General features: G+C 48.7%; 4 protein-coding genes across 4 annotated transcripts in view; 2 read left to right on the top strand and 2 right to left on the bottom strand.

Moving 5' to 3' along the window:
- LOC135808333 (integrator complex subunit 6-like) overlaps positions 1 to 10,837 on the top strand; it is a 24,596-nt gene extending 13,759 nt beyond the window's left edge. The window contains exons 12-19 of the mRNA XM_065321506.1: positions 186 to 247; positions 533 to 563; positions 3,376 to 3,511; positions 4,102 to 4,250; positions 6,759 to 7,100; positions 8,506 to 8,668; positions 9,027 to 9,080; positions 9,737 to 10,837. Coding sequence (XP_065177578.1) covers positions 186 to 247; positions 533 to 563; positions 3,376 to 3,511; positions 4,102 to 4,250; positions 6,759 to 7,100; positions 8,506 to 8,668; positions 9,027 to 9,080; positions 9,737 to 9,930 — 1,131 coding nt within the window. The 3' untranslated portion in view covers positions 9,931 to 10,837. The remainder of the gene's footprint in view (positions 1 to 185; positions 248 to 532; positions 564 to 3,375; positions 3,512 to 4,101; positions 4,251 to 6,758; positions 7,101 to 8,505; positions 8,669 to 9,026; positions 9,081 to 9,736) is intronic.
- A 464-nt stretch (positions 10,838 to 11,301) lies between these two features.
- On the bottom strand, positions 11,302 to 18,989 carry LOC135808334 (uncharacterized). The gene is made up of 4 exons (XM_065321507.1): positions 17,845 to 18,989; positions 14,189 to 14,358; positions 13,790 to 13,963; positions 11,302 to 12,991 (listed from the first exon to the last, which is right to left on the bottom strand). Exons 1-4 carry the CDS (start codon positions 18,830 to 18,832, stop codon positions 11,870 to 11,872), a joined length of 2,454 nt encoding a protein of 817 aa, XP_065177579.1. The 5' UTR covers positions 18,833 to 18,989; the 3' UTR covers positions 11,302 to 11,869.
- A 224-nt stretch (positions 18,990 to 19,213) lies between these two features.
- On the top strand, positions 19,214 to 23,917 carry LOC135808331 (uncharacterized). Its single transcript, XM_065321504.1, has 4 exons — positions 19,214 to 20,392; positions 20,625 to 20,794; positions 21,673 to 21,846; positions 22,243 to 23,917. Exons 1-4 carry the CDS (start codon positions 19,411 to 19,413, stop codon positions 23,437 to 23,439), a joined length of 2,523 nt encoding a protein of 840 aa, XP_065177576.1. The 5' UTR covers positions 19,214 to 19,410; the 3' UTR covers positions 23,440 to 23,917.
- Positions 23,806 to 25,170, bottom strand: part of LOC135808332 (glutaminase liver isoform, mitochondrial-like) — a 26,823-nt gene continuing 25,458 nt past the window's right edge. The window contains exon 17 of the mRNA XM_065321505.1: positions 23,806 to 24,899. Coding sequence (XP_065177577.1) covers positions 24,694 to 24,899 — 206 coding nt within the window. The 3' untranslated portion in view covers positions 23,806 to 24,693. The remainder of the gene's footprint in view (positions 24,900 to 25,170) is intronic.

The raw sequence follows: 25,170 nt of genomic DNA, 5'->3' as shown, positions 1-25,170 counted from the left end.
CAGCATGAAACTCCGAGTTACAACCAACCTGAACGTCCTCCGCTGAGTTTGCTATGTTCTTTGCTCTGTCTCTGACATTGAGCACTCTCTGCAGCTCGGGAATCAACGGATTTGCTATTTTGTGTGTGTGTGTGTGTGTGTGTGTGTGTGTGTGTGTGTGTGTTGTTTGCCTTGGTCCACTCCAGGGTAAGGAGATGTATGACAGAGTATGTCACCAGCTGGGCAAGCGCTGTGCAAAGGAGAATGGGTGAGTGTGCGGAGTAGGGTTTCTGTGTGGCTCATTGCAGGGTGCCCTGTCTGTCTGTTGCCGTATTGCTTGCCTTGCACTCTGGGCATGTTCAAGTCTTTACCTGCGCTTGCTTGTATTTGATGGCATAGACTATCGCCTGACTTAGTCAGCTTCCTGTTGGTTTGTTAGCACGCAGAGTCATGTGGCATTATTACCTCTTTCTGCGCTCGGTTTTAGATGCACAACCACGGCACACTCATCTCTAGCATTGTGAACTTCTGTCTTTGTCTTGTCTGCCTGTAGGGAGCCCAACTCGCCTTACCCTCTGAAAGAGGTAATGTATTCTACTTAGTAGAATCATCATATCACCATGTATCATAGTATAGTCATCATAGCATCACGGTATCTCTATCTCTATCTCTGCACTGCTAGCTACTTCAACCTCATTAGGTCTCCCCTTCAGTGGAGTTCAAAGTGGCTGGATTGCAACAAAGTCTAGTGAAGAACGAAATGAACAGTTTTCTTGGATACAAGAATGCAATAACACTGAGAATGTGAAAGGGACACGCTTCAGGCTCTTCAACATCATCTTGAAAGTTTTTCACTAGTATGCTTTCAAGAAAAACAAAGTGTTTTAGATCAGCACGAAGCTCATTTCAATACTCTGGCCAGACTTGCTACACTAGAGATGCTGTTACCTTGAACTGTATTACGGTGGACATCATCTGGTTGGGAGTACTACCCCAATGTGAAACGGGGGAAATCCCTATGTTGCCAAGAGAATATGCGAGCAGTTGCACACGCTCCATGGCATGTACTCGTGCAGCTACCAAGAGTCCGCAACCCGCAGCAAAGTATGACACTTACTTTGCACGTGTCATCAGGCGCGGCCCATTGCCCACACACTGTAGTCATGAACTAGATACTGCAAGACCAGCCAGACTATAGTATCAGTAACTGTTACTTTGATCTGCAGTCACCAGCTTTGAAGCGGGTATTCTCTGAGACTTTGGAAAGTTTGGTACAGTAGAGTCGCGCGCTGAAGAACGTGGAGCCCAAGAACGTCCAGCCTGAAATACTAAGAACGTCACAGCTAAAGTTAAGAACGGCGGTGTTGGGTTTCTGGCAGCTTGGGATAGATATGATCCAGTACGCACTGTTTCTAAGAACGCAGCCAGATTGCTGAAAAATAAGAACGTCCCAGGCTAACCCCTTGGAAACAACGTTCTTGGGCGAGCGATTCTACTGTATGTGAATGACAATATCTCCACTGTCCAACGGCAGTGCAGAGTGCACCACACCCATATCTCCACTGTCCAACGGCAGTGCAGAGTGCACCACACCCATATCTCCACTGTCCAACGGCAGTGCAGAGTGCACCACACCCATATCTCCACTGTCCAACGGCAGTGCAGAGTGCACCACACCCATATCTCCACTGTCCAACGGCAGTGCAGAGTGCACCACACCCATATCTCCACTGTCCAACGGCAGTGCAGAGTGCACCACACCCATATCTCCACTGTCCAACGGCAGTGCAGAGTGCACCACACCCATATCTCCACTGTCCAACGGCAGTGCAGAGTGCACCACACCCATATCTCCACTGTCCAACGGCAGTGCAGAGTGCACCACACCCATATCTCCACTGTCCAACGGCAGTGCAGAGTGCACCACACCCATATCTCCACTGTCCAACGGCAGTGCTGAGTGCACCACACCCATATCTCCACTGCCCAACGGCAGTGCAGAGTGCACCACACCCATATCTCCACTGTCCAACAGCAGTGCAGAGTGCACCACACCCATATCTCCACTGCCCAACGGCAGTGCAGAGTGCACCACACCCATATCTCCACTGTCCAACGGCAGTGCAGAGTGCACCACACCCATATCTCCACTGTCCAACGGCAGTGCAGAGTGCACCACACCCATATCTCCACTGTCCAACGGCAGTGCAGAGTGCACCACACCCATATCTCCACTGTCCAACGGCAGTGCAGAGTGCACCACACCCATATCTCCACTGTCCAACGGCAGTGCAGAGTGCACCACACCCATATCTCCACTGTCCAACGGCAGTGCAGAGTGCACCACACCCATATCTCCACTGTCCAACAGCAGTGCAGAGTGCACCACACCCATATCTCCACTGTCCAACGGCAGTGCAGAGTGCACCACACCCATATCTCCACTGTCCAACGGCAGTGCAGAGTGCACCACACCCATATCTCCACTGTCCAACGGCAGTGCAGAGTGCACCACACCCATATCTCCACTGTCCAACGGCAGTGCAGAGTGCACCACACCCATATCTCCACTGTCCAACAGCAGTGCAGAGTGCACCACACCCATATCTCCACTGTCCAACGGCAGTGCAGAGTGCACCACACCCATATCTCCACTGTCCAACGGCAGTGCAGAGTGCACCACACCCATATCTCCACTGTCCAACGGCAGTGCAGAGTGCACCACACCCATATCTCCACTGTCCAACGGCAGTGCAGAGTGCACCACACCCATATCTCCACTGTCCAACGGCAGTGCAGAGTGCACCACACCCATATCTCCACTGTCCAACGGCAGTGCAGAGTGCACCACACCCATATCTCCACTGTCCAACGGCAGTGCAGAGTGCACCACACCCATATCTCCACTGTCCAACGGCAGTGCAGAGTGCACCACACCCATATCTCCACTGTCCAACGGCAGTGCAGAGTGCACCACACCCATATCTCCACTGTCCAACGGCAGTGCAGAGTGCACCACACCCATATCTCCACTGTCCAACGGCAGTGCAGAGTGCACCACGCCCATATCTCCACTGTCCAACGGCAGTGCAGAGTGCACCACGCCCATATCTCCACTGTCCAACGGCAGTGCAGAGTGCACCACACCCATATCTCCACTGTCCAACGGCAGTGCAGAGTGCACCACACCCATAGCTCTGAGGTCAGCGTTGCATACTCCTGCAGCTGTGGACTGTTTGCCAGTATGCATCAACTGTTGAGTGACCGTGAGCTACATGCTTTGGAAGACATACTAGTGTCTATTCGGATTCCTTGGTTGGTATTGTGCATTTTTATGGAGTACTGTCTATAGTGCAATCGTACATGCTTCACACGTGCTTTTTATGTTTGCTGCAGCCAATCCGTCTCCAGATGTATCGCAATCCTTTCGATATATCTCGCTCAAGTATGGTCGACCAGTTGGCGCGAATGCGGAAGAATGTCACAATGCAGTGTAACGCTAGTGGCGCCAGGACACGTCTGCAGGATGAAGGTATGTGTGCATGACTGATTGTAAAATAATATAAATAGCTTCAGCTTCTGAAAGTGTTAGAAGCTATTTATATTTACACTACCCAGTCATCTTTATGTAAACAAAAGAGAAAAATAACATCTCTCAAGTTGTTTACTGACACCCCTGACCCCACTAGTTAATGTAGTGTCCATTTGGTGTTTGTCTTTACACAGTGTGTGTTTTAGTTCCTCTCGTCTCACTTCTCACCTTCTCTTCCTCTCTTTCCCTTTTTCTTATCTCCCCTTGTGCATAAATTCTTCGCTAAATTTATCACCTAGTTGTAGTGGTTACCTCCCTTGTGATGCTACTTATCCCTATGTTTCATTGGTTCTGGTTGCTTGTATTTCATTTGAAAAGAATGCCCGAAAACTGGTTCATGAATTTCGCAGTGTGTGTGTGTGTATGTGTGTGTCTGCGTGTGTGTGTGTGTGTCTGTCTGTCTGTCTGTCTGTGTGTGTCTGCGTGTGTGTGTGCGTGTGTGTGTGCGTGTGTGTGCATGCGTGTGTGTGCGTGTGTGTGTGTGCGTGTGTGTCTGCATGTATGTGTGTGTTTGTGTGTGTGTTGTGTAGAGGAGCGCCACAGCTTGCCAGTTGCCCAGACTGGCAATTACCAGGAGCACCTGAAGCGGATCAGCCCACTGCGTGATATTGATGTCAGTATATCTGGCGAGAGCAAGACACAACTATTCGGAAACCCGTTCCGGCTGGAGAGCAAGGGCGTAAGTTTGCTTATAACTTTTTAAAAAACTGTACGGGTTTTCGTACAGGGTGGGTCAAGAACCACCTTTCCGCTTCGGGTTTTTTTTACAATTAGAAGGTCACTGTTATTGTGGCCGGTTGCACTGTAACATGTAGTTCATTGATAATGGTCGCAATGTAATCAAACTTTACGATTGACGGATTGTATGTATGCAGCAGAGCACTGCATTGTATGCGGTCGGCCTCGCATCTGAATGCATACAGTCATAGAGCTAGTTACCTTTTGAACAGGATGTAGTTCTGAAAACCAGCCGTTGCAGCTATCCATCCACAGTTACAGTACACACAATTCATGTTGTGCGTGCTTCCCCTAGATGCATCTCGTGTTTGCCATTTACTAGTAAGTGGTCGTTGTAAAGAAATGAAAAAAAACTCTTGCAAGTTCTGTACATGTACTGTTGTCCAATGATCACCTGGTTTATGAGACCACTGTTCTTTGGCGCCTCGTGTACGCAATGTGCAAGGGGCACCGTTCAAACACCGCACTACAAGCCTGTGTCCGATGGGTGCTCGATGAAGTCAGGTTTGATCTTTACCGTGTGGCGTGTAGCATGCAGTCAAACAGTTAGCATGGTGGATACTAGCACTGTTGTTGTAGTCAGATTCCATGTGTAGCCATCTGTACATTGCCATGTGTAGCCATCTGTACATTGCCATGTGTAGCCATCTGTACATTGCCATGTGTAGCCATCTGTACATTGCCATGTGTAGCCATCTGTACATTGCCATGTATAGCCATCTGTACATTGCCATGTGTAGCCATCTGTACATTGCCATGTGTAGCCATCTGTACATTGCCATGTGTAGCCATCTGTACATTGCCATGTGTAGCCATCTGTACATTGCCATGTGTAGCCATCTGTACATTGCCATGTGTAGCCATCTGTACATTGCCATGTATAGCCATCTGTACATTGCCATGTGTAGCCATCTGTACATTGCCATGTGTAGCCATCTGTACATTGCCATGTGTAGCCATCTGTACATTGCCATGTATAGCCATCTGTACATTGCCATGTGTAGCCATCTGTACATTGCCATGTGTAGCCATCTGTACATTGCCATGTGTAGCCATCTGTACATTGCCATGTGTAGCCATCTGTACATTGCCATGTGTAGCCATCTGTACATTGCCATGTGTAGCCATCTGTACATTGCCATGTATAGCCATCTGTACATTGCCATGTGTAGCCATCTGTACATTGCCATGTGTAGCCATCTGTACATTGCCATGTGTAGCCATCTGTACATTGCCATGTGTAGCCATCTGTACATTGCCATGTATAGCCATCTGTACATTGCCATGTGTAGCCATCTGTACATTGCCATGTGTAGCCATCTGTACATTGCCATGTGTAGCCATCTGTACATTGCCATGTATAGCCATCTGTACATTGCCATGTGTAGCCATCTGTACATTGCCATGTGTAGCCATCTGTACATTGCCATGTGTAGCCATCTGTACATTGCCATGTGTAGCCATCTGTACATTGCCATGTATAGCCATCTGTACATTGCCATGTGTAGCCATCTGTACATTGCCATGTGTAGCCATCTGTACATTGCCATGTGTAGCCATCTGTACATTGCCATGTGTAGCCATCTGTACATTGCCATGTGTAGCCATCTGTACATTGCCATGTGTAGCCATCTGTACATTGCCATGTGTAGCCATCTTTACATTGCCATGTATAGCCATCTGTACATTGCCATGTGTAGCCATCTGTACATTGCCATGTGTAGCCATCTGTACATTGCCATGTGTAGCCATCTGTACATTGCCATGTGTAGCCATCTGTACATTGCCATGTGTAGCCATCTGTACATTGCCATGTGTAGCCATCTGTACATTGCCATGTGTAGCCATCTGTACATTGCCATGTGTAGCCATCTGTACATTGCCATGTGTAGCCATCTGTACATTGCCATGTGTAGCCATCTTTACATTGCCATGTGTAGCCATCTTTACATTGCCATGTGTAGCCATCTGTACATTGCCATGTGTAGCCATCTGTACATTGCCATGTGTAGCCATCTGTACATTGCCATGTGTAGCCATCTGTACATTGCCATGTGTAGCCATCTGTACATTGCCATGTGTAGCCATCTGTACATTGCCATGTGTAGCCATCTTTACATTGCCTACCTACTCTACAAGCAAAAACTGTACTTCGAAGTACGAGCAGAAAGGCTTGTTTCCTGTTATGCACTGCTGTCTGTATGGAGTTCAGGTGCTGACAGCATTCTTCACATGCCTGGGGCCCTGGATAATGTGCTGTGAACTGCAAATGCTCTGCCCATAGATATTGATACATGGCAGCAGTGTTGGTCGTTGTTACCGCTGTTGTTGTTTCAAGTAGCTATTCTCACGATGGGTTGTGGCCAATAAGAGATGTTGTTGTTGTTGTTGTTGTTGTTGTTGTTGTTGTTGTTGTTGTCGTCGTTGTCGTCGTTGTTGTTGTTGTTAGAGAGGTGTTGGTTTGGATGAAGCTAACGAAGCAATTGTCGGCGTCGGTGACTCGCCTGGCAAGCGGCCCGGATCGCCACCTGGCGGTGGCAGTCTAAAACGGTCTCGATCGTCGACACCGCGAGCTCAGCGCTTTGCCACTGCACTGCTGCGTATCGGTACCATGCCAGCTTCACCACTGTTGTCCAGTCCAACTTCGCCGAGTACGTCAGCAGCAGCATGCACAACCGCTGCTAGCAGAGCTGATACGTCAAATGTTCGGCCAGCAGCACTGCCGGCGAGCAGCGGTGATCGCGCGTGTGCTCTGTTGTCTGCTAGCTCAGCGACAAGCTCTGCCTCATCGGTAAGTGTGTGTGTGTGTGTGTGTGTGTGTGTGTGTCTGTGTGTGTGTGTCTGTGTCTGTGTGTTTTCTATTTCACTTCGTTTTATTTCCTTCTTTCGATTGGGTCTATTGTTTCTAGTACAGCATTAGGCAGTTGTCTGTTAGGCCACACGTTTTTATTTCTATGTTTCTCGTCACCCGCGCGCATACGATTCAGGAGTCTGGAAGAAAAAACTGTGCTGCACTGACTGTGCATGTGGGGACCAGCACACTCATGCACATGTACATAATGTGGCCTGGCCTGCGCGAAACATGATGCAAGGACGGCATTTTTGTGCGCAATCTAGCTGCACATGCACAGATTGTGACAGAAGCTCCTACCACATACTAGTTGCTAACTATGGATGCTATTTTGCATGGTGTATTGGTGGATTTTAGTGTGAACAAAGGTCTAATAAACTTTTTTTATTTTTCGGTCATTTTTTTATTTTTTTCCACCTCTCGCATACGTTTTTAGACTTTCAGGTGACGAGAAACATAGAAATAAAAACGTGTGGCCTTACAATAACCTTTAGAATGTGTCATATCTGTCAGATACGTTTGCCTGATAGCACTGCACGTGTCTGCAGCTGGCATGAGTGAGGTTAGGTGACTAGTGTACGACCTGGTATCCTTTAGTGAGTTTAGGTGACTGGTGTATGACCTGGTATCCTTTTTTTCCTTTCCACCTGCAATGTATTGTAAAGCAATAAACTCTCGCTACAGCGCGCCAGTTTTGCATTTTCAAGAATTGCGCTGGTTCGCAACGAGAAACTTTCGCGATTTCATCTATTCAGTTGGATCTAGTACAATCAGTGTACAGAGCAGTTTGCGGCAATTTATATTCGCAACTGTGTGATGGTCGCTAAAATAGCGAAATTTAATCTCTAGCGAAAGTTTCTCACTTTACAGTAATTTCAGGTCCACGTTAGAGGTGTTTGGCACTTTGCATCCCACCTACTGTAGAGGTGTTTGGCACTTTGCATCCCACCAGTGACCTACTGTAGAGGCAGCCATTGACTACTCTTCTTCACTGGTATGCCGCCACTTTACCTCCACCCTCGGCCATCTCCTCACTTTGCAGCAAAGCGAATCGAGGGACTAATCCGGGGCTACGCCGACTTTCCTCTAATGCCAACGTCTCGCTTCTTGCATGCACGGGTTTGCTTGGCTTTGTCCCAACTTTGTGTGGCTTCTGGGTAGTTCTGGCACTAGCCAACAGCTTTGCCCATCTCTCCCCCCACCACCCTGTATTCGTGTTCAGCAGTGCATGTACGCATGTGTATGCTGGATGTCTGGGTAAAGCTGTTCTGTCCTCTCAAAAAGTGTGACTACGTTGTCCTGCCTGTGTTTGTCCTGCGTGTATATGCATGTGTGCGCTTGACAGAAGAACTATGCACTCACGGCATCAACGACTTCTGGTGAATCCTCAGCCTCAGCAGCGACAGCAACTGCAGCAGCTTCAAGTACAACGGCAGCGACGGCAACAACCTCTGCTACTGCGGTTGCTGCGGCTAGCAGTGGTGTGGCACACGCCAGATCTGCAAATGGTCAGTGACATACCTAGACTCGAACAAGTGCAAGTTAGGGAACCTGTTTAGCGCTGATCCGTTGAGACTAGGACAGTTATGCTGGCAGGTTGTAAGGGATTCTCTAGGCTAAAGAGTGTGTGTGTGTGGGGGGGGGGGGGGGGGGCACATTCGTAATTTATTCTCAGTCACTGGAGAGATGTGTATTTGGTCGGCGTGTTGTGTCCTCGTCTGACTGCTGCTGCTGCTGCTGCAGCAGCAGCACCTTCCATGAGCGTGAGTGTGTGTATGTCTGTGTGTTCGTTTGCGGTGCTGAGAGTGTCCTCTCAGACTCCTCTGTTTCCTGTCATTCTTGTGCTGCTGATGTGCGTGTGTTCAGACAATGGAAATATCAAAACGCTTATGATGAAGGAAGTTCGCAAGCCAGGCAAAAGTAAGAGCTAATTTTTTTATTGCAAAGTTCTCTCGTTTGTAACTTCTCTCTCTCTCTCTCTCTCTCTCTCTCTCTCTCTCTCTCTCTCTCTCTCTCTCTCTCTCTCTCTCTCTCTCTCTCTCTCTCCCTCCCTCCCTCCCCCACCCACGTGCATACGCATGTGTACCCTCCTGTCCATTGTATTATTCGAGCTACGAGCTATGTAGAAGAAGGCTTGTCCTGGTAGTGTTGAATTATGTACCCACTTCATTCAGGCAGTGGGGTCTGTCTCTCTTGAACGCTTAGCCAGCGTAATTCCTAGACAGCGGCACTGTGTCTTGCTTGCCGGCTGATCCGTCTTGCTTTCAGGAATACTAGCTCAACCGAAGAAAAATCAGATGACCGGTCTGGCGTAAGCTTGCGACCACATGGCCAAAAACTTGTGTCCGGTATGCACAGCACGTATGACGAGAAAGCACTGCTTTAGTACTTTGTCTTTTGAAGTAGAGTATGTGTGATGGTTGCTTTCTGTTGGAAAGTGCTGATCGTATACTGTATGTGTGTGATGGTTGCTTTCTGTTGGAAAGTGCTGATCGTATACTGTATGTGTGTGATGGTTGCTTTCTGTGTGAAGGTGCTAATCGTATGCTGTGTGATGGCTGCTTTTGTGTGTGAAGGTGCTGATCGTATACTGGAAATGCTTGCAGAGAGCAAGGGTACGACGCAAGAACGTGTAGCACTCGCCAAGGATATTCGCAAAGAGGCGCTACGCTTCAAGCGCCACAAACTGGTCACACAGATTGACAGCTGGATACAATCTCAGCTGGCGTCTGACAGCTCATCTGCCAGTAGTGGTGGTAGTGCCAGTTAAGGCTAGTTAATGCTAGTGAATGCTCAATGCTCTGACTCTGTTGTAGTATGTGTATAGATGGTCGCTTAGGTGCCTGCTATGGGAACGGTATGCTCACATGTGCGTATGTGGGAACGGCATGCTGTGTGGTTTTAACATTTATGGGTGCAGTGTGCAAGGGTGTATGATTGGTGACTTAGGAGAGACTTGATCAGCCTATATATTCATGCATTTGCTCATCTAAGACGGGTATGCCACCATTTTGTTGCTGTTGTTGTTGTCCTGTTGGCCACCTTGACTTGCAGTGCTGGTATTAGTCGGTGTTGGTAGCACTAGTTGTCGGCGGCTGCTGCTGCGGACTATGCCTGGCTGGTTGTTACTGTTCGCCAGTGTTGCGTAGTGTCAGCAGGGCTGCTGCTAGTTGCTATTTGCTCATACGGTATTATTACCATAGTTGTTTCCCTCATCTTTTTACATAGTAGTTACGTGATTCTTGACCGGTCGTTTTTCAACATCTCAAACTTTTATTCATTTTATCTCATGTTTTAGAGACACGCTATTCTTAGGATTGAGACAATGTCATTGTCTTTTCTCTCTCTACCTCTCTCTCTCCTCTCCTCTCCATTCACGTGTAGCTAAATCTTCTTTACTCCGATCCCGCTACATTGTGTCCCAATGTCGCTGTCTTTGCTGCTGTTTGTTTCGCTTAGGTCTTTCACTGCATTTAGTCTAATCGCTTCTTATGTTTCCCAACTCACCTACAAATGCAGCAGATGCATTTACTTCTGCGATTTCTCTTCCTGCTCGTCACACTTTTCTTGTATGTTTTTGTTCATCACCATTCCATTCATTACTACACATTGTCCTCTGCTGATTATGTCCAGCACTGCACAGTAGAAGCCAAGAAAAAGAAGACGATTTCGAATTACGCCGTCTTTCTCTGTAAGTCTCACCTTTCTACGCCTAACTTCAAGGGAAAGAGTGAGGTGCGACTTACAATCGAAGGTGACTTCCTGCTGAATTGAATGCATATGGAAACTATTTCGCTCAGACCTGAAAAATGGGTTGCGGCTTATACTGTAAATGCACTGAACCAATGCCAAGACAGCACATTATTAAATATCGTACTTTGTGTACATGTGCACTGTAACCATGGAAACCATGGAAGCCACTACTGTATAACTTGCAATTGAAGTGATACTTGCCGTATTCACTCGATTACAAGCTCCTGTCGAATATAATGTTCCTCTTGAATAATAATAATATCCAAGTCTCGCAACTCACGGCGGAATCAAAGATTCATGTTCCCGCTTGACAGTGAATGTGATCTTAAACACTGCCCAGTATCGAATTTTTAAGTTCCGCGCAAACTCATGCTGTGAGGCTGCTTCACTCGCTCTACTCGTGTCTGCGACAAGCATGTAGCGGACATGCAGCTGGTACAGCTGGTCTCGCTATACCAGTGCACCGGGGCGACGACAAATTTTTCGTTCAAGTGCTGGTGCATTGTCGAACGAAGAAATGAATAAAGCAGAGCCGCGCGCCTCGAGCCCAAGAACGTCCAGCCTGAAATGCTAAGAATGCCACAGCCTAAAGAACTGCGGTGTTGGTTTTCTGGCAGAATTTTGCAAACATACATATGATCCCGTACGAATGGTTTCTAAGAGCGTGTAATAAGAACGAAGCCAGATTGCTGAACAATAAGAACGTCCCAGGCTAACCCCCTGGAAACACGAGGTAGAGTCGCGGGCCCAAGAACGTTAAGATCTCACAACTGAACAGACGCAAGCTTCAATGCAGTTCAACGTAACCGAGTCAAAAGCTGGGCAGGAACAAGCTTCTCCATGCAGGTATGCCAGCTCAGACTAGCTCTCCATCCAAGAAACTGGGCTGGTCATTCAGGAGTCATGTCCAGCAACCTGCGTCCCATGTTCATCAACTCTTCGTTGCTGGGCAACTGCTAACTGACAGTGGTTCCCTTGTCGAGGCCGGTTTTATCCTGCCACTCAGAAACGGTCATCTTTTGCTTGCCGCACGCCACGATTGGCTGGTTAGCAGTGGCATCGTAGATTGTGTTATCATGGCAGTCGGGTGGCCGGAAAGTCGCAGAGTCTTGGCATCCCGAACCTAACTGTATATAGTCAGCAGTACCGGTGCCAAACAGCCATGTCTCATTGTATATCTGATCAGCGTACTTTTCATGTCCAAAGAAGTTTGTGTGTCCGCGATAGCCAGTGCTAAGATACAGATGCACATTGTTATAGGAGCGGTGGTCACCACATCCGATACCGTTCTTCTGGCCCCAGCCGTAGATTTCAAAATTGTCATGGTTTGCGTACAGAATGCTTCCGTCGTCGTTGTCCACGCCACCCTTGGTGCCTCCGTAATTCGACACAAGGAAGTTGTTGTGGATCTCATTGACCAGCGGGATAACTCCAGCTGTTCCGCCGTTGACTGTAGTAAGGAAAGGTTGTCTGTCCCAGCTGTTGATAGGACCATGGTCACTGCTCTCACGACATGTGTTGAAGATGAGATTCTCCGTGATGTCATTTCCACCTCCAAATCCATCATTAATATTGACAGCTGCTCTCGCTAGATTGTAAATGATGTTACCACGCAGGACAGACTGTGCAGACTTGGCTTGGAACCAGCCAGACGACTGCTTCTCCCAGATTCCAGTTTCACGCACGACGTTGTTCAAGATCATGGTGTAGCGAGGGAAATTCCCATCGGTGCCATCGTTGCCATGCTTACCCTCGTCACTGATCTCATCTGTGATTCCCCATGCAGCCATGGCTGTACTGCCGGTCCAAGAAAAGTTGTTGTTTGATAGAACGGTGTGTTGGTTATAGCCACTAAGCATGATACCATTACCATCCATGCGGTGCAGGATACTGCTGTTCACAACACAGTTCTCAGTGCCTTGAAAGAACAGAGCACCAAGTCGCTCCAGACCCCAATCACCTCCGCTGGGTACTCCGTGTGGTGACAGGTATGTGTAGGCTGCGTCACGAAAGCCAATGCCAGAGATGGTGACATTCTTGACTGGGTTGGCCTGTGTTCCGGTGATATTGATCAGAACCTGTACACAGATCAATACACACACATACACATACACACACGCACGCACGCACACGCGCACACACACACACACGCACATACAGACAGACACACGGACACACGTAATGTTACATTGCAGCATGACAGTGAGTAACCTAAGGCCTCATTTACACGACAACGATTGAAAAACATTTTTCAATCGTTTTCGAAATGTTTTTGCTGTTTACACAAAAACGATAAGCGTGTACACTGCAACCCGTTTTTCGGCGCGCAATGGTCACGTGCAAACAGTTGCCCTGGCGGTGGTATGTTTTGAGTTCGAGGCTCGTAGTAGTAACACGTTTTGCCGTCTATACGAGAAAGAAACGGAATGAAAATGATTGAAATACACTTTGAAGGCCGTTTTTCGTTTGAAACGTTTTTCAGCGTGCTCGTGTGCACACTCCTATCAAAATCTGTGGAAGCGCGTTCTTTTGAAATAGTTTTTGACAAAAACGTTTTTCAATCGGTGTCGTGTAAATGAGGCCTAAGAGTTCACACATATCTTTCTGAATACCGCTTCATGTACTTAACGCAGATGTTCATGTACTCTTGACGTTAGTAACGAGAGATGACCTGTACATGTATACACTATTATGAGATGACGGGTATTGATTGGAAGAGGGCTGTATAGGGAAATGATGAGACTTGCATACCAGTGGCAAAGTTCTTCTTCCACGGATGTCAAGTTGTCATTAATCTGCTGAGACGGGAATGGCCGCAGTTGTGTTGACCTGCAAGGTGCATGGAAGAACGCCTAGTGGGACTGAGAATGGCTTACCTGCAGATTGGTAGCTTCCACTTGTAGGTCAGCTGGTGGTGCTGTGCCACTGCTTGCGTTGTGGAAATAGAACAGTTGACTGGTGTCACGGTTAAAGAACCATTCCCCCGGTGCGTCCAGTTCCTGGAAGACGTTCTCAATGAACCAATCACTGCCCGGTCCACCGCGCGAACCCTGCAAAGACAGACGCCAATACAGCAGATCAGCAGGTTTTGTAGCCAAAACCAGTTTTCGAAGTCAGCTCGAAACTGTTGGCTCACACCATGCCGCACGTGTGTGTGTGTGTGTGAGAGAGAGAGAGAGAGAGAGAGAGAGAGACAGACAGACAGGCAGAGAGAGAGAGAGACAGACGGACGGACGGACAGACAGACAGGACACGTACCAAAGCAATGGACTTACCTGAAAACCACCCCATGTCCAGTGGAGTGTGTCACGGAGTGGAGAGTACGCGTCCACAGCAAACATCCAACTGGACCAGTGGGACTTACGCCACACATGCGCCACGGCACCGGTCACATTCTTCCAGGCTCCGTGAACTGGGCCGTATGCCTCGCTGAATACCTCCTTGCCTACAACAACAACAACAGTAAAAGTAAAAAGTCAACGCAATAAATAAAGCAAGTTGCACATTCACCACACACATACACACACACACACATACACACACACATACACACATACACATACACACACCTTTGGACCTTTGGAAAGCCCATCGCCGGAGGCGATGATAGCTATTCGGCGAGGCAGTAGTTCTTGTGTCATACACACATACACACACACACACACACACACACACACACACACACACACACACACACACACACACACACACACACCATTAGCAAGGGTTAGGTATCCTTCAACGTTTTCGTTACCATCTCTCGTAAGAAGGATTTTACTGAAAAATTGAAAGACCGCTCAATGGTGCAGTGTGTCATGAACTCAATGTCAGACTTGCAAGGCAATCACACTCCAGACCATTCCAGGTGTAGTGACAGTGTCCGCTGTGGGATGCCAACACTCCCTGTTCTGTGAGAAATCCTTTCCGGGCATGAGCCGCTTCCGGATCCGGCCACAGGGTTTGAATCAGTATTCAGGAACATCTGCACTGATGGGCTCACAGTCTCACACTGTAAACTGGCATGAAAGAGTTCTGCGAGTTCCTGCGCATACTGACACAGCCACATAACTTGTGGTGTGTGGTGGCATTCCTGCAAGAACTGCAAAGTGCTGCCTCTCCAGAGACTCAATGACGAGAGGTACATGCTACAGTGAAATGCAATATACTCGTATATTTGTATTTGACTCGCTACCGGGGAATCTACCAATTCACAGACTGCGATCACTACAGCGACAATCCAAGAAAAGAGAGCTATGCAACCGTGTTGGAGGCTTATCAACTATCCATGTGTCAACAGGTACCACCTGTAACCGTCGTGTGAGGCAGTTGGATATGCGCGAGAGGTGCCGTGGCAAGGTGATACATGTAGAGCACCGGTGCAAGTGTGAAGTTTGTTCCCTGCAGCACAACATGCACTTGGAAGATATGTAGGGTGGACAAGTTGTGATCATTGCTGAAGAGGTTTAGTGCAAGTTATGTCAACAAAGCAGACAGCAGCTTGCACATGTATGTCCTGGTGATAAGATACACACATCCACTGTGTGTGTGTGTGTGTGTGTGTGTGTGTGTGTGTGTGTGTGTGTGTGTGTGTGTGTGTGTGTGTGTGTGTGTGTTTGTGTATGGTACATGGTACATGGTTTGTGTGTGTGTGGGGGGGGGGGGGGGTAATGAAAGCAGCCCTGGCACTACTCAAACAACACTGCTAACCATACACTGAGGTACCTGTAGCACACCTATCCCCCATAACCGTGATAACCGTGACCATGCAAGGCTAGCGCAACAGTGAGCCATGTATGCCATTCACACGATAGAGCCGCTTGAATAATCAGGCCGCTGGAAGTTCACATGCCATATTCTGTCCAAACATTTTTTATCAGCCATGCTGGTGTGTGTAAGTGTTGTCAGCCATGCTCACGAACAAGCATCCTTTTTGTGAGAAAGTTTCACATTCAAGTTTGCATGTTGTCTTGTTGCCGAGATGAACGTTTGAGGTACCGTCCTAAAAGCCATATGGCAGATTTCAGACCTGTTTGAGCTAAGCATGTTGCAGTACATGTGCTCCACCGGGGACCGAGCAAGATACCGGGCCCGTGTAGCTGTAGCCTGTCAGAACTGAGAACACCTGGAAACTGCTGAACAGCTCAGCACCCATGCACTCTCCTCACACGCAGGACTGTCATATAGTCCAGGCCTCATTCCAATCCTTCTGCCCCCCCCCCCCCCCCCACGGTACTAGTACCGTAAAATCTCGCCAGAGTGCCCCCCCCCCCCCCCGACTTCTTGTCCGGGAAGTGATAATGATTGTATCCTTGTATGACTCTGTTAAGTGTGATGCCGTACTGCAGACGCGTGCTCGACCCGGTTGGAAACGTATGCAACAGTTCCCACCATCTTGACCAGGGATCGCACAAACCCTGGGTTTTGATGGGTCGGCCTGGGTACGACTCCCTCACGGCTCTTGACCTTTGGTCGGTGAACGAGACGCACGCACAGTTTTTGTACGGTGAGTTCCTTTTCATGTACTGAATGCGGCAAGTTGGACTCGCCCATCCGCCCCTCCCCACCTGGACCTACTCGAAGGGTCGGGGGAGGGAGTAGGGGCATTCTGGCGGGACTTTACGGTACTCGTACAGACTCGTACAGACTCGTACAGACTCGTACAGACTCGTACAGACTCGTACAGACTCGTACAGACTCGTACAGACTCGTACAGACTCGTACAGACTCGTACAGACTCGTACAGACTCGTACAGACTCGTACAGACTCGTACAGACTCGTACAGACTCGTACAGACTCGTACAGACTCGTACAGACTCGTACAGACTCGTACAGACTCGTACAGACTCGTACAGACTCGTACAGACTCGTACAGAGCAAGTTGGTTTATAGTTTATACTTGATAGTTGTCCGGCATAGAGACTGAGACACCTCCTGCTGCTCCTGCTGCTGCTCCTGATAGGTATGCCACATGCTCAGGACTCATTAGCCCATAACCTTATTCTCCCGTCTGAACACATCAGTCCATGGGTGTAAGTACCGTGCAGTACCGTTGATCCCCTCCCCACGCCATGTCGCTTCCCAGCTGGGTTTTCGGCAGGGGGCGGGAATTAGATCAAGGCTCTCAAGTGCAGTACGATGTACAACAACGTAGAAGTTCAGACTCGATGTGCTGGATTGTGCACATTTTCATCCTGGATTGGCAAATGTTGTGTACAGTAGTGCATGCGTCGGTTCAACATCGTATTTTCGTTGTATACGCCGAAGTCGCTTCACAGGTAGAAAATCGACAGGGGGCGGGAATTAGAGAGGGGGCGGATCAACGGTACTTTAAGGTAAAAGTAAAGTTTGCACATCCGCGTTACCACCGGCTTATGATTGTGTTAAGAAACACAACCAGCTTAGAGAAGTTTCGCTCGTGCCAGGTCATCACCATGCCTGACTATACCAGGGTGACAGATGTAGTGCCATAAACGGCGAGGGTGAGGTGGTTAAAGTCTCACGACCCATGTCCGATAAGGGGGCGAACCTGGTTAGCTGCATCTATGTTACCCTCACCCCGAGCAGTGAGTACCCAGTTGACCATGTGCCTCTGTCGGTTACACAGACATCCACCCGTGACATCCCTGGTCTTGTTCCATACTGCAAAATTGTATGGTGCATGCGTTGTTGGAGATTATTCGAAAAGACTTCAGTCAAAGCAGGGGCGTCGCACACGATACGGTCACTACGGTATTGACCGTATCACTATTTGACCCAAGTACCCCGTGAATCAATAAAATGCACTGATTTGGGCTCTAATAATTATTATTTTCCAAAATGTTCCACTCAGCCACCCCTCCCCCACGAGTAAATTGTACTTCAGATAGCTGACCGTACCACACTAAATTACCTTACGACGCCCCTGCACAGTAAACAAGTGCATTGTCTTACCGTTGAATGTCACACCCGATGGTACGTAGTACTGGAAGCCTCCACCACCAGGTGGACTTTTCTGACACCAGTAGCTAACAGGAGGTGAGAACTGGGAGCATGGTCCACCAATACCAACACCGTACATCTCAAACATTCCTGTTATGTTACGTACTGGTCCAAGTTGTACTTCCCTGGCTGGGCCGTACTCATGCGCGGGTAGCCACTTTGTTGCTGTGCTGGTGTCGAACCAGCCTTTCGGGAAAAAGTCCCGCTCCGGGTCGGAGTTGGGTCGCCTGGCTCTCGTCACACGTCTTCCGTTGACTCTGAGTCCGGTGAAAGCAATGCCCTCTGCGTCCGCTACATCCGCTACATATACATTCATGCCCTTGGTCACGTCATGTGACTTCCACTGCAGGTTATTGAGAGGGTGAGCACCACTAACCCAGACCTCCTCACCCGGGTAATTGCTAATGATCAATGTACTGTCTGCTGGCGTCAGTTCCAGGGGGGTCGACAAATGGAACGTCCCCTTGCGCAGAACTATTTTTGAGCCTGGGCCCGCCTGACGTGTGGCAGCCAGAGCAGCATGGATGGTTTTCTTGGGGCTGTCGGGCGTTGTACCCGAGTGACTGTCATCACCGTTCATAGCATCCACGTATTGGGTTACCCCATCATCACGTTCGAACCACTTGGCTGGCCATTCGCGTGGTGGAAAGACGGGTACCACTGATTTGTCAGCCTCGCTCAGACTAACATTGCACATGGAGCCTAGCAACAAGGCATCATGGACATTAGGCACACTGTCCGGACGAAGCTGGCGAGCATAATCCAACGCTAGTTTTCGCCACGCACATCTGAAGTCCAGTGGCACACCATCAGGATCTGGCCCATAACCGTCCCGAAGGTCTTGCTCATCTTTCAACGTCCAATTCTCGTCATTTGTGCTATATACCGGTGTGGATACAGCGCACACTGTCAGCGCCGCTAGAAAGACAACTGCCCTCATTGCCTAGCCTCCTTCAGACTCACGCAGAGTGAGACCGAGGTGAACTACTACAAGCTAAAGAACATGCAGAATTCACGAACTCTAAGTCTAACAATAATATATCCACAGAGCAAATGAAAGAGGAGTTGGAGAAATTGTCGGTTGCGTGTTCAACTGTTGCACCCAGGCTGAGCTTATCAGGAGCGGGTAGCGGTCAACCCCTGTCAACTGGAGCGAAATCTCGTGACCGCCTTGTGAGCGAAAAAGGTATGCGGTCGGCAAGGTACTAGTAACATAAGAAGAGTGAAGTACAATCATGTACAGTAGACTACTAGTACTGTAGTACAGTGTAGTAGTGTAGGCGCGAAGAGTTCACACATCAGATTCAGAGTTCAGATCATGTCCGTGATATCGCTGGTTGCAGTAGATCTACAGAAGAAAAACTCCGGTTGCCATCAATCATTATCAATCAACAGTACAGGGTTGACTTCAACAGTTTGCTGAGTTTGTGAAATCAATCGAACCCCCAAATGCTGATGCAGGCGGCGTACATCTACATCTAAACCTTTGAGAAGATACGAATAGTCGTCGAGTAGAAGATGACCGCGGTTTTCTTGCTAGCGGTGTTGGTAGTCTGTGCAAACTGGTCATCGGTTTACGCTACAAGTGATGACGATTGGACGTTAGAGGATGAATACAGGTTAGGGAAAGGTAACGGTTATGGGCCAGATCCTAATGGTGTGCCACTGGACTTCAGATGTGCGTGGCGAAAACTAGCGTTGGATTATGCTCGCCAGCTTCGTCCGGACAGTGTGCCTAATGTCCATGATGCCCTGTTGCTAGGCTCCATGTGCAATGTTAGTCTGAGCGAGGCTGACAAATCAGTGGTACCCGTCTTTCCACCACGCGAATGGCCAGCCAAGTGGTTCGATGATGGGGTAACCCAATATGTGGATGCTGTGAACGGTGATGACAGTCACTCGGGTACAACGCCCGACAGCCCCAAGAAAACCATCCATGCTGCTCTGGCTGCCACGCGTCAGGCGGGGCCAGGCTCAAAAATAGTTCTGCGTAAGGGGACGTTCTATTTGCCGACCCCCCTGGAACTGACGCCAGCAGACAGTACATTGATCATTAGCAATTACCCGGGTGAGGAGGTCTGGGTTAGTGGTGCTCACCTTCTCAACAACCTGCAGTGGAAGTCACATGACGTGACCAAGGGTATGAATGTATATGTAGCGGATGTAGCGGATGCAGAGGGCATTGCTTTCACCGGACTCAGAGTCAACGGAAGACGTGTGACAAGAGCCAGGCGACCAAACTCCGACCCGGAGCGCGACTTTTTCCCGAAAGGCTGGTTCCCGTCAAGTACAGCAGCAAAGTGGCTACCCGCCCATGAGTACGGGCCAGCCAAGGAAGTACAACTTGGACCAGTACGTAACATAACAGGAATGTTTGAGATGTACGGTGTTGGAATTGGTGGACCATGCTCTCAGTTCTCACCTCCTGTTAGCTACTGGTGTCAGAAACATCCACCTGGTGGCTTCCAGTACTACGTACCATCTGGTATGACATTCAAAGGTAAGAAGATATAAGTGTTTGTAAACTGCGGCATGGCATCCTCGCGATGGCAGGCAGATGCATCCCACCATAGTGCGCGTGTATTTCTTGTGCAGCATACTCCTAGGCCAAGGCGTAACACACATGGCTGATATACTTTTGGATAAGTACATGTAGTACCTATTACTTTAAACTGACTAGTCTGATTCTGATTTGGTGCATGGTTCTTCTTCTTGTCCGGGACTGCATTCAGGCAAGGAGGTGTTTGATGCAAGGTATGGCCCTGTCAACGGGCCATGGAAGAACATCACGGGAGCCGTGGCGCACGTGTGGCGTTCAGGTCATTGGTCTAGCTGGATGTTTGATGTGGACGCTTACTCGCCTGACCAGGACACACTGCACTGGACACGCGGAGGATTTCAGGTACAGGTCTACCCTGGTTAGGACTACATCAGTTGCAAGACAAACCTCGTTTACGGGTACCGGTAGTGAAGAAGCTAAATCTGTTTGAGTCAAAACATGTTTGTATTGAATTACTAGTTCTCTCCATGGAAACACCAATCAGCTACTGAAGTACATGTACTGGCACTTACACAGCAGACCTGCAGAATACAACATGCTGGAGACTTGAATACAACATGCTGGAGACTTGAATACAACATGCTGGAGACTTGAATACAACATGCTGGAGACTTGAATACAACATGCTGGAGACTTGAATACAACATGCTGGAGACTTGAATACAACATGCTGGAGACTTGAACACAACATGCTGGAGACTTGAATACAACATGCTGGAGACTTGAATACAACATGCTGGAGACTTGAATACAACATGCTGGAGACTTGACGTTTGTAAGTTGGTCAAACTGACCCTGGTCAGCGGTGTCGGAAGGTAGTCTACATTGGTGCGACTATGAAAAGGCCGGGGGGCCCCCTATCCCAGGAAATTTTCGGAAAATGATAATTGGGCCCAGGCCGGCAGACCATATCTCATTGCTTAAAAATCACAGGATGAAATTATTGGACTCGGATGGAGAGCCAAGGATTAATTTATAGCTCGGAAAAGAAAAAAGGACCAAGGAACTACAAGTTACGCTATAATGTTATCGCATGAGCTGATTGCTTAGTAACTGGTGGTGTTAGTGGACATTATAGCATAACTTGTAGTTCATTTGTCCTTTTTCTTTTCTATAAATGAAATTATTGGTGCGCCTTTGCCCGCACCTGCCGCACCGGTTCCGACCGCCCCTGCCGGTTCAATAACATGACTGCCTGTGTATTCATCTGTCTTCTGTAGGGTGCCCGTGGTGGTAGAGGCAGTGATTGGTTCATTGAGAACGTCTTCCAGGAACTGGACGCACCAGGGGAGTGGTTCTTTAACCGTGACACCAGTCAACTGTTCTATTTCCACAACGCAAGCAGTGGCACAGCACCACCAGCTGACCTACAAGTGGAAGCTACCAATCTGCAGGTAGGCCATTCTAGTCCCTCTGTACCTTCGATCCAGAGAAACTGTGACATTCATGATTGTTTGATAGTTTTGGAAAGACAGGGTCAGGGGGAGGGCAAGGACAAGGAGGCAGTGCATGACTTGCATGAAGTGTTTGTAGTGGTACTCCCATGCCCAACTGGTGTGTGTGTGTGTGTGTGTGTGTGTGTGTGTGTGTGTGTGTGTGTGTGTGTGTGTGTGTGCACACGCGCGCATGCAAATGTGTGTGTGCACATGCAAGGTGTCAGCGTAACTAGTAGTCCGACTTGCTGGCAATTAGTATGCCTTGCAAAATGTTTACGAAGTGTTCACTCACCGCCATGCTGAAATGTAAGTTACATCATGTAACGTCACCTGTGTGTATTGATCTGTGTACAGGTTCTGATCAATATCACCGGTACACAGGCCAACCCAGTCAAGAATGTCACCATCTCTGGCATTGGCTTTTGCGACGCAGCCTACACATACCTGTCACCACACGGAGTACCCAGCGGAGGTGATTGGGGTCTGGAGCGACTTGGTGCTCTGTTCTTTCAAGGCACTGAGAACTGTGTTGTGAACAGCAGTATCCTGCACCGCATGGATGGTAATGGTATCATGCTTAGTGGCTATAACCAACACACCGTTCTATCAAACAACAACTTTTCTTGGACCGGCAGTACAGCCATGGCTGCATGGGGAATCACAGATGAGATCAGTGACGAGGGCAAGCATGGCAACGATGGCACCGATGGGAATTTCCCTCGCTACACCATGATCTTGAACAATGTCGTACGTGAAACTGGAATCTGGGAGAAGCAGTCGTCTGGCTGGTTCCAAGCCAAGTCTGCACAGTCTGTCCTACGTGGAAACATCATTTACAACCTAGCGAGAGCAGCTGTCAATATTAATGATGGATTTGGAGGTGGAAATGACATCACGGAGAATCTGATCTTCAACACATGTCGTGAGAGCAGTGACCATGGTCCTATCAACAGCTGGGACAGACAACCGTTCCTTACTACAGTCAACGGCGGAACAGCCGGAGTTATCCCACTGGTCAACGAGATCCACAACAACTTCCTTGTGTCGAATTACGGCGGCACCAAGGGTGGCGTGGACAACGACGACGGAAGCATTCTGTACGCAAACCATGACAATTTTGAAATCTACGGCTGGGGCCAGAAGAATGGTATCGGATGTGGTGACCACCGCTCCTATAACAATGTGCATCTGTATTTGACCACCGGCTACCTTGGTCACACTAATTTCTTTGGTTACGAGCAATACGCTGACCAGGTGTACAATGAAACCTGGCTGTTTGGCAACGGGACTACAAGCTACATCAAGGCTGGTGCTGGCTGCTCGTTGGCTGCCGTATCGAAAACATTCATTGCACCGAACTGCCACGACAACACGGTCTATGACGCTACAGCCAGTGAGCCCAAGGTCACCTGTGGCAAGGACAGCCTGACTATTTCCGAATGGCAGGAGAAAACCGGCCTCGACAAGGGAACCACTGTCAGCCAGCAGCTACCCAGCAACGACGAGCTGATGAACATGGGACGGAGGTTGCTGGACATGACTCCACAGTAACACGTCCTCCTGCTCAGATGTAGACTACTCGGAACGGTATAAGATGTTAAAACTTATTAGATACGCTTTACTCAATCTGCTCGACAGCTAGCTGTTTCCACCTTGTCTGGTCTCATTGGTGGACGCAGAGATGGTTTATATGTAAAACAAATTGTTACTTCCTCAGAGCTGGCATGCAGCATGCAGTACTCGTGTCACTTTTTAGTTTACACTCTCAGATCTCCGCAACGGTTGTTGAGAACTTCGGAACAACATGGCAGTTAAGCGGACAGTACACGGACACCTGAACTGTGTGCTCCAGTTCTCCAAGAGGGAGTCCGAGCAAGCCACCCCGGCACTGTCACACAGCATATTCCCACACCTGCATGAGTGGAAGTCACATTAAATTGACTAACTAAAACGATAAGAAACAAGGATCTCTCGAGTATAGCATTATTACGTTAAAAATTATTTTTTTAATACAGAGAGATGCCACCAGCAGCTCAGAGCAAAAATAGGGGGACAAATAGAAGTAAATGCATGTATAAAAAGGTAGTGAGAGTGGCGAGGCTTCCTGTGGTGAGGAAAAACGAAGAAGGATGGACATTAAAAAATTCAAATTCTTGTGATGGTCTGTCTGCTCATACTCAACGAAAACCAGGGTGAGACACATGCACGGTCGGTGGCATGACGAATATAGTACACAGGGAGCTGCAACGGCCAGCTGAAGCAGCTCTATGTGGCGCGTACTGGTGCGCGATGGAGACTTTGATGCTGAGCAGGCAGTGGCACTGGCAGGTTATCGGGTGTGTGTGCTGTGTGAGCGCTGACAGGAGAACACCACGTGACACTCTCTACAAGTATGCACATGACATGTAACATGTAAACCCGTTCTCAAGCATGTTTACCCAGCACTGCAGCAGTGAGATAGCTGGCTAAGCCGCATACACACACTAGTGTCAGCATGTCTACCCAGCACTGCAGCAGTGAGATAGCTGGCTAAGCCGCATACACACACTAGTGTCAGCATGTCTACCCAGCAGTGAGATAGCTGGCTAAGCCGCATACACACACTAGTGTCAGATTTGGCACAGCATTATAGTCAAGCAGGGCACATGCTGCACCGAGAGTCACACAGAATACAGCACAGGACACTGCACAGGACACAGCACAGCATACTGCACAGGACACAGCACAGCATACTGCACAGAACACTGCAAGTGGCCGGCAACAACTGGGAATCATCTACAACACTGCAGTCAAGATCATGGCTCACTACGCATTGGCAGGTGGTGTCGGTGACTCATTGGCTTCATGCAGGACGTGGCTGCCATCCATTCCACCATTAGATGCAAGTAGTTCGGCAACATTCGCATGCCCAAACTGCTTGGCATTGTCAAGCGCTGTGTGTTTCCACTGATCCAGAGTGTTGATGTTGACTTCAGGAAGCGATAAGAGAAACTCAACACACTTGATGTGACCTGCGCATCGGGCATTCACCACACAACACGCGCACACACACACAGACGCACACAACACGCACTCCATCAAAACCATACACCATGTATTCACAACCACACCCCACAACTGGGCCGATTTTAGCCTACACACAGGCACCAAAAGACCTGCACTGCTCAAGATCAAACCTAGCAACACGCACGCGCACGCACACATGCACACACACAAACACTCAGCGAGTGTTCAATACCCATAGTCACACAAGACAAGCTTTCAGCCACGGCACATCTGGAC

This window comes from Sycon ciliatum, chromosome 2 (genome assembly GCF_964019385.1).
Source record: "Sycon ciliatum chromosome 2, ocSycCili1.1, whole genome shotgun sequence".
In the NCBI taxonomy this organism is placed as follows: domain Eukaryota; kingdom Metazoa; phylum Porifera; class Calcarea; order Leucosolenida; family Sycettidae; genus Sycon; species Sycon ciliatum.
Note: the sequence above shows the minus strand (reverse complement) of the source record. Positions and strands in the feature narration are given on the sequence as shown.